The 9,466-nt window shown below is 40.4% G+C and overlaps 2 protein-coding genes across 7 annotated transcripts; both read right to left on the minus strand.

Moving 5' to 3' along the window:
- Positions 1-18: 18 nt before the first annotated feature.
- Positions 19-8,133, minus strand: LOC106745235 (required for meiotic nuclear division protein 1 homolog). Of its 5 annotated transcripts, none has more exons than XM_014620693.1 (6): positions 8,007-8,133; positions 7,310-7,603; positions 6,383-6,497; positions 1,140-1,359; positions 603-960; positions 19-534 (listed from the first exon to the last, which is right to left on the minus strand). In XM_014620693.1, the coding sequence occupies exons 2-6, from the start codon at positions 7,571-7,573 to the stop codon at positions 316-318; spliced, it is 1,176 nt and encodes a 391-aa protein (XP_014476179.1). In that variant the 5' UTR covers positions 7,574-7,603; positions 8,007-8,133; the 3' UTR covers positions 19-315. The 5 variants fall into 5 exon arrangements, with proteins under 5 accessions (XP_014476179.1, XP_014476161.1, XP_014476170.1 ...); XM_014620675.1 differs by having other exon boundaries at positions 7,310-7,901; XM_014620684.1 differs by having other exon boundaries at positions 7,902-8,133.
- On the minus strand, positions 1,501-6,373 carry LOC106745223 (glutathione synthetase-like). 2 transcript variants are annotated; one of them, XM_014620627.1, is made up of 3 exons: positions 4,803-6,373; positions 2,769-2,977; positions 1,501-2,136 (listed from the first exon to the last, which is right to left on the minus strand). In XM_014620627.1, the coding sequence occupies exons 1-3, from the start codon at positions 5,450-5,452 to the stop codon at positions 1,712-1,714; spliced, it is 1,284 nt and encodes a 427-aa protein (XP_014476113.1). In that variant the 5' UTR covers positions 5,453-6,373; the 3' UTR covers positions 1,501-1,711. The 2 variants fall into 2 exon arrangements, with proteins under 2 accessions (XP_014476113.1, XP_014476103.1); XM_014620617.1 differs by having other exon boundaries at positions 2,769-3,175; positions 4,803-6,372.
- Positions 8,134-9,466: the final 1,333 nt, after the last annotated feature.

Here is a 9,466-nt window from a genome sequence, read left to right on the forward strand (position 1 = left end):
AATCCAATATTTGTAAAAGATAAAATACTACTGTGACATATTTGAAAAATATAATATATGTGTACAATATTCTATTTATATATATAGGGTGTCTCAGTATAAAAAAGACATTTAAATATCTTGAGGGCTAACTATTAACATAATCTAAAAAAAAACTATAAAAATTCGCCCCCCTCCCGTTCCACAGTATTCCTTCTTCGAAATTCTTAAAATTGTGTTCTAAACACATTTTTCATATTGTTAAAAACAGAGGGGATATTTAGGTGCTCTTTATATTGGGACACTGTATATAGCTTAATCCAAGATATATATAATTTATCTCTCGGATAAACGTGTAAAAGATGCATTATCTTCGTCGTTATCAGGCCGCCACTTCACGAGGTATCGCTCGGCGTAGTGCAAGACTTCGAAAGCGACCTCCACCATGATGAGTATAATGATCATCCACTCCAAACGGATATGATGACGATCGCTCAGGTGCGACGACAAAATGCTTACCAGTTCCACGCAGTGATTCAGTCTTTCGTTCATCACCTGCACAAATAAATAAAACACACCGTGTGGAAACATCGTGTGGAGTGCGAAATCGAAATGGCACCTACCCTCGTACGCTTGGCGATGCTGAAATAGCCGTAGATTTGCTGATACAGACTCTCGAGATCGTCACGCTCCCAGTAGAAGTCGGGCGTATCCAAGAGATCCGAGCTCAGGTTGATGCGGTGCCGTAGATTAAACAGCTCACCCTGCTTTCTCAACACCTCCTCCTGCGTCATCCGCAGCTTCCTGCCGGCCTTCAGGTCCTCCGTCACGAACTCGATCGAGTCGATGTAGCGATTCAACGACACCTCCCATATGCCCAGCTTGACGGACTGCGCCATGGCGTTCGAGAACGTGTACTTGTCCAAGTTGCCAGCCTCCCGCGCCAGAATGATATTGCCGTCTCTCAAGTGGCTCTTCTTCCTGTACCGGTTATTCCGGTGATTATTATTGAATTATCACCTTCAAACGTGGCTTTGCTTATCAGGGTTTGCTGCTTATTCTTTCAATTCATTATTCACAATAACTGATAACACAAGAATTCTTATCATGGAACGCAATGTGGGAGGAACTGATTGAGAAAAAGAATAGTGGAAAGGTACCCGAAATCCGCATAAGCATAAGTCATTAACTCGCTCTCGGTATGAATCAGCTCTTCCGTGTAACGATTTTGCTCGTAACATCTCAAAAATTGCAATAGGTTTCCGCATTCGAGATCGGATATATTCCACATAACAATGCTACCTTCTCGGAAGAAAAAGATTTCTCGGGATTCGTGCCCTACTTCGTACTTGGCCACCGCGTGTATGACGTCGGGCAAAGCTGCAAACAAAACAAAAAGAAGAAAGATAATTCGAGATACGTCGTCAAATCCGACTCCGCGACTCGCAGTGGAGTGAAAGGTCGATTCACAAGGCAGGCAGGTAATGGCAGGTTTGTAATATAAATGCATTTCTAATTCCAAGGTTGTGTGTACAAATGTATATACAAAAAATACAAATTCAAATATACAAAAAATATAAATTCATAAGAACTTGAAACATTCGCTACGGCAGTAGGGTCTGTTGCTTCAGAAAGGAATGATATTACGACATAGCTGCGCGGCGATACAATGTGGGCAATTAATAAGGCGACGGCTTTTTCTTTTATTCGCATTGTCCGTTTTGCGCGACTCTCAATCGATTAGAAACGGACTGTCGCAAGCGCCCAGACCGCTCGCCACGCCGCCTTCGTTATCGGTGGACAATTTCGTCCTCAGCATATGACCGCCCAGCCTGTTGACAATAATCTCCTTATCGCTCCCGATAATCACGCCGAATATCCCCAACTCTGAGATCAATTCCTTTGTTTCCGGTTCTGCATTACTTCCAGGCTTCACCACGTAGTTCCTGTGCACCGGCGGATACAACCGATCCATGAGAATCCAGGCCACCCGAGCCTGTTCTGATTTCACGGACTGCAGGAAATCGCGAATGTCCGTGCCGTACTTGTTGTTGCAACCACCTTCCCTCTGCGGTTTCAGCACGAAACGTTGTGGTTCCGAGATGCCCATTTCTACAGCGCTGTTACCGTGCTCGTCGAAGTCTAACGGATAGAGGCCTGAAACGAGATCAATCGTACATTCTTTCACTCGTGATTGGATTATAGTTTTGTAGTTTCGGAAAGAAAATCGTTTTTCCCAATTTTCCACAATTTTTTTCTGGCTTCTTATCTTCTTTACGGGAAAAATAAATGTGGCAGTTTTTAACTGAATATATGAATATACGAATATGTGAATTCTTCTAAAAAAAAAAAAGAATGTACTCTTGAGGCCAGAGGTCGAAGAAATCCGCGGAAAAATGGGGAAAAACACGGGTTTTCTTAATTTAACTGAAAAACTATAAACTAGATCTTACAGACAATTACTGCAAACTTTGTTGAGGTTATAATGAGCGTGTTATCTTATGATTTGTAACTTATAATACAGTGTCCCGGTATAAGAAGAACGCTTAAGTATCTCAAGGACCTAAGTATGGGGACTTTAAAGAAATATTAAAAAAATGGCCGCAAGAAATTTCCCTTTCACGGTGTTCCTCCTTCAAAAACCATTTCAATTGTTCTTTAAACATTTTTTACACCATTAAAAACAGAGGAAATATTTAGGTGTTGTTCTTATGTTTGGACACCCTGTGTACTGAACGGTGACTTATAATTATTAATATATGATGCACAAGAAAGCATCAGTTGCGCACCGGTGAATATCTCCCTGACCTTCGCCGCCGTCTTCTCGTCCTTCAAGAAGCACGCGACCGTGCCGGGCTTCGCCAGAGTTTGTTGAACCTTCTTCGTGCCGGCTAAGTGGTACTGAATGCTCGGGCATTTGATCGCCAACGATCTCTCGATCAGCAGTCTCGCGTCCCATTCTTTTTGGGTGTGATATTGACCGGGTTCGTAGCCGCTTCTGTAATAAACCACAGACACGACGTAGTCATCCACCATCAGTTCCATGTCGGCGTTTAGTCTGGCGGTCGCCGCCAGTTGCGTCAAATTCCTGCGGATCACCCTGACTTTCGGGTTCTGCCTGCGTATCTCGAACTCGTGGAAACGTTGGTCGCAGATGTTGTACGTGACGTCCTCGACAACGAACAGGATGACCGCCCTGCGAAGCGGGATGACGTTTACAAAGGAACGCGGGACGTGAAATGGCTCGGAGCACACGAAGGTTGATTTAACAGGTTGATTTAACAGCGACACGATCGCAACATTGATTAATAGATTAAATGCTGGATATATACCCTCTAAATTTCCCAGAGTGAGATTTCAGTCGAAAAGCATAGTGACAGACGAGCCATTCGAATTCGAGTGATTTTTCATTCGCACAGCGTAAATTCTCCACTCTGAATTTGTCGGGTGAATATTTCCGTTCGAAATTGAAAAGTGTATCTGTGACATATTTCACTATTACAGAAACAAATTCGATCTGATCGATTGGAACTCGAACGAAATCAGAATCCACTTTATCTAAGCTCCGCTTTATCTAATCCGCTTTATTTAAGTTAAGTGGAACATTGAAAAATCTATTACTAATCAGTTACTTGAAATCTGTCTCATGTCGGATACTCAGATTTGAATTTAGAATTAGACTTGAAACAAGATTCAAGTACAAGGAACTCAGCTATATACGATTTCGAATACTTTTATCAACCGCTATTTTCCAGCGATATTTTCACTACTGCTTCGAGCAGCTTCATTCGTTTTCATTCGTTTCGAGCAAGATATCGCTCCAATTCAGAGAGTACGATGAACAATACAACGAGTATCTGGGGGTCGATTATGTATCTCGCTGCTACCCAGTCACCGGAACGAAAAAAATGAAACAATGGCTGTTTCTTAGCAGAAAAGATAACAAAAAGTGACCTATCAGACATAAAAATAGTGACGTTTTTTATAAAATTCTGAGAGCAACTAAGGCCATTTAAGAGCAACAAGGCCACTTTTTAATAGTAACAATTTTACCTTCCCAGCATAACTTAATATATAACAAGTTCTTTTCATACTACAGTTTGAAAGTTCATAACAAGGAACAACCAAGGGCATAAACGATGCAATACAAATATGTTTTTAGAGCAATCGACAGCAGATAAGACGGCAAAAATACATATAGATACGCCTATATTTCACAAATTTAATAGCCGCTCAGAAAAAAGTGACTATACCTATACAGCATAACGTCTAAAATCGGAACATAAAACGTCTTACATTTGTAAGTGAGACGTTCTTCAGACGTTTCATGTCCCGATTTTAGACATTACGTTGTCTGGATAGTAATCTATTTTAAACGATAGTGAATTTTTTAATGACTCGTCAAGAAAAAGCAACAAAAGGTGATGAGTTATTGAACAGTAGCGCTGTGTATCTCAAAACGTAATTACAAGTGAGAAACTCATCAGTGTTGGCCAACGAAATTATAAATATTCGAATAAATTCGCTCGCACTCTTGTAATTCTCTACACAGAAAAAAATTAGTCTTAAAAATCAAGAATAGATATTCTCATATATAAGCAAGAATATTATAATCTTCTTGGAAGCTTTTTAGTTCTGATTTGATTAATATTGATGCAAATATTACTTGAACTCAATTCAAGATTAAAAATCTTGTAAGAAGATTGCAGTATTCTTGCTTGTACATGAAAATATCTATTCTTGATTTAAGACTAATTCCTTTTTCCTGTGTACGTTTCGGAGTACACAATCGATCCCCTGAAGACATCCGTGAGCACACGTACTTCGGATCGCCGTATAAGCTCCACGCCTCTATCATGCCGGAGCACAGCGATTCCAGCGCATTGTTCTCCGGCAGATTCCTCAGCTCGTCCGTGTAGCCGAGCTCCTGCAAGATGAACCGGTGCAGCCGCGTGGTCGCGGGTCCTAGCCAGCCGAAGCCGGAGGCGATCGTGTTAATCTCCACTTGCTTCCAGCAGCAGTGCGGCTTGAGCTTTTCGGCATTCTTCTTGGGACAGCTGGTGTCTAACATCAGATCCGAGCGCAATATACCGAGCGACAGCTTCTGCGCGGCTCCTTCTCTGTGAACGGTCTCGTAGATGTCGAACAAGTTCCTGGTAAATTCGTCGACCTTCACGGTCTCCCGCAGGGTCTCCTTCAGGAAGTCGTAGTCGTGTGCCACTCTGTGTATGAGAGTGTTCAAAATAATCTGGATGTTGCAGGCGTTCTGAAACTCTTCTCGCGGGAACGGCGACGGCAGGAGCGTGAACGGCGCGAACTGTAGCAAGTCCCGGTTGAAGTTGGTCTTGGACCGAAAGCACGTGCCGTTCATCAGCGCCCAATCCTTCGCTTTATCGATCAGCTCGTCCAGTTCTTTTCTCGGTAAGTTCAGCGTGATCGGTAGCTTCATTGTCGCTTGATTGTCCCCGTGCATCCTCTCTCTCTCTCTCTCTTCGAATTAGGCTCTTCCCTCGCACGCCGGTGTTTCCTCGCGTCTTCGACGAGTTCACGTCGTACACTCCGTTGCACGTAATGTGACAATCACTTTTACACTTCCAAAAAGGAAAGAAGAGCTCAAAGGTTTAACGCGGGATGCACATTCGAGATGATTTACGATGACAAGAGACTTCTTATCGTCTCACCAGTTGTCAATAATTCGAGAGTTCCAATATATACGTGGCCTCGTAAACAACATTCGCAAAGATCAGATATCTTTCCAGACGAGTCTCGAGATAAGTGTCGCGAAAGATTGCGCAAAATTCGAATGCACGAGCTTCTGATTATTATCGTGGCACTTGACGCGAACGTTAACCTCGCCTCGATAATATCCTCATCAGAGCGACGCCTTGAATCGATCTCGTTGGAAAGACCTTCCGAGACAATGTTCGACAATGGAACAAATTGCCACGCGCGATTCCCACACAAATTAAATGAAGAAAAAAAACAGCACGCGCTCGTCGGCCGACGACTGGTGACCGGCAAGCAGTGCCGGCGCTCTTTATATGAGCGCAAACAGCTGACGAGTCAGGAAAACCGACCAATCAGCATCTTACGGATCAGATATACCCGGTGACACATAAGTGCGCTCGCGCTTCGAGAAACTACGAATCTGTAGCAAACACTTACGTCACTTGCGTCATTGAAATCAGAATGACACGCAATATATGTGCAGTTAAAAAAGGCCGATTTTTTCCATTTTTGCTCGGAAAGGAACCGAGAAAAAATCCGTGAAAAAATTGAGGGATTCAGCTCTCTTCAATTTTTTTTTCGTTCATCCGCGGAAAACCCGAAAAACTGGATCGTTTACAAGTATTCAGAACTATAGACATGTTTTGTGCATCTTCGCGCAGCTGACGATACTCACAGTTAGTAGACGTGGATATTTTGTTGGGGACATACAACTGCTGAGTCAGGAGGCCGTAGGCTAAAGCTTCCAAATTGTATTCTTCCGCGGTCACCAGAGCTTTCACGTTCCATACCTGGCGGGAGAAATTTTTTCCTCATGATGCATACACGTTTAGTCGTGACAAAATCATTGATCAACCAACAACGCAATTTTCCTCATGATACGACTACGATACGCTCATTGTGTACATGATGCGACCGCGAAAACAAGCGCTTTGAAACGCAAAATATAGATTACGCGCGATATGTAAACAAATAACATGTCAAAGATAGAATTCGAATTCATGAAGCAAGATGAAACAGTTGTACAAACTGGCTACTGCATACAAAAAGGTGCCCACCCGATCCTTGAGCTGCTTCATAGGTTTATAAATATTCTTTTTTCAGATTCTGAATTAGTTAGATTCAACAAGACGGTTGATTTCTGCGATTGATAAAGATGTTTGTTTATAACGTTATCACTGTTTTATCACACAATAAAAAATATCTTGCACTCGTGTTAAAATAGGTCCTTGTTCAAATTTCGGTATTAAATTTTTAACATACTCGGCGCGCATGTTAATTTAACATACATTGGGTTTATGCTATCTCGACATTTTATGTTGCATTGATATTCAACATGTATAAATGTTAGATACATTTTACACTTCAGTGTCGAATAACATATTAATTTCATATATGTAATATTAATTTTTGACATAATATTAATGTTACTTCTCAACATATTCAGCTTATGTTAAATTTAACACAAAATTATTTATTGCGCAGCTGATGAGACCTGGCTCGCTTCTGTTTACACAATTGGAACACATCCTTCTGTTTATTATCGCAAGTTTCTACCTAATGCAAAAATACTCGAGTTTCCCTTTATCCGAGGCCAACTTACATCATTCTCGGGTGTCTTATCGTCACTTATCACAGCTTTGTTCCTCCTGGGCAGTCTTTTCTTGATTTGCAAAGTGGATATATTCCCCGTGGCATCCTCATTTTCCTTCAATTGGTTTGTGTGCAGTAACAGTGTACCGTGATAAAGTCTCGTATGAATTGTGTTTGTGTGACGTGCGAGTGATCCCACGTGCTCTGTCGACGATTTCCTCGGCGTCAAATGCCAACTCGATGTGATCCTCCGACATACGTCGAGGTCGAACATGCGTTTTCCGCAGCACGATATCGTGAACCTCTGAATCATCGCGAGACTCATTTTATCGAATGTTATTATCAAAAACGTTAACAGACCGTTCTGTATTATTTTTCCGCGCGTATTAATTGCGTATTTGCGTAAAGTCCACTGAACGTTATCAAGTCGTCAGATAAACGTCGGAGTAATCATTCATGTACCATGTTAAAGTAGCATATTAATATAATAGCACACGTGTAACCAATTGTCATCTCGTAACGTGAAAGTTCCCGATCACTTCTATTATCAACCACTGATATTATTTTCACGTGTCCACGCACGTCTCACCGCGTGACTCTACCTGTATGACGAAAGGTTATGTCACTCGGACGAACGATAGGTTATGCGCTCTTAACTTTGTTGAGAGTCAAACTTTTATAAATGGGTTTTAAAATTCATCCGGTACATCATATCTACGATATGATGCAAGCTTTGTTCGGTTTAGTCGCAGCGAAAATGCAACAAAATCGAGCAAAGACACAGGCCCACGTAAGATTTGTAAAAATATTCCAGAATATCCTAGAATAAATAGGTCCGTTCTTTTTAGCTGAAGTGGCTACACTAGTTAAGAAACGTATACACATTTGGTCTGTTCCTTTTAGCTGCACTGTTGAACTAGTGCCATAAGTTGAAGTGAGACGAGTATCTGTTTTCTCACTTCAACTTACAGCAGTAGTTCAGCAGTGCAGATATAAAGCACAGACCAAATGATACGTTCAAAAAAAAACAAAAGTTGTACTACGATTGAATAATTCAACATAATTGGCCTAATTTAAAGAACTTTGAAGAACACGTGGTAAGCGTTGCCTCGTTTAGAGTTGGGCGATATAATATCGATATATAGGGGAATAGGGTTTTCCTCCAGAAAAAAAAGATTTTCCTTCATAAATTGCGGGGGAAAATAATATTTTTCTGGGAGAAATCCTTATTTTCCTACGTATCGCCAAACTCTACAACAACTCTACAACTCTACAACCTATGAATATCGGCCTATGTGCTTGGCTGCTCCAACCAGTTTCCACCAACGCGCGAAGCACGATGATCGATTGACTTCTACCAATCGGGAAGTTATTCCATCATCTAATTGGCGCCGAAAGCAGAAGTTTTCTGGTGCGTAACATGGATCCGACTTTAAATTTTCTTCAGTAATGGCCGCATTCAGCAGAACGTTTATTTTGCAAATATTAAAGTTTCCTGTGCTGACATTGGATTATTCTCTAGATTTAAAAGAATGATTCAATTTCAGCTCAGAAAACACCCAACAATTGCAAATTAAACGTTTTGCTGAATGTGATCAATGGCTGTATTCTGCAGAGAAAGTAGCTTTGCAACTATGTTAAAATTCGTGAATTTGATTGGTGTATGCTTTTAGATTTAGCCATGAGTGGATTTTCAACAATAAATTTTCTGCAATGTTATATGGAAATTGTCAAAAAGAGGTGAATTTTTTTGATATATTATTTTTATTTATATAATAAAAGATCGACAAATAATCGTCCATCGAATAGCGAAAATTCGATTCTTATGATTATTGATTTGTAATATAATTCTATAAATAAAATACAACATTGGATTCTCACTAATGTGAGAAATCGAAAAAAGACACGATAGATTACTTGTCGTGATTTAGATTTTCTTTTTAAAAAAATATTTTTTTATGTAAACTTATTTTTTTTTATTTTAGCCAAATTCAGACAACAAAGTTCAAGTTTATTTATTATAGGTTGATTGAATTTCGATTAATTTATTTTAAAATCAGAGAAAGTGTTAATTAACTTAGTATTTATCATTCCTATATCTATTCTGATAATTATCATTATTATATTATAATATCGATTATTAATGTCTAAAATATCTTGGTTTCTT

Source organism: Dinoponera quadriceps, unplaced genomic scaffold, assembly GCF_001313825.1.
Source record: "Dinoponera quadriceps isolate SergipeBrazil2010 unplaced genomic scaffold, ASM131382v1 scaffold120, whole genome shotgun sequence".
Taxonomy (NCBI): Eukaryota; Metazoa; Arthropoda; class Insecta; order Hymenoptera; family Formicidae; genus Dinoponera; species Dinoponera quadriceps.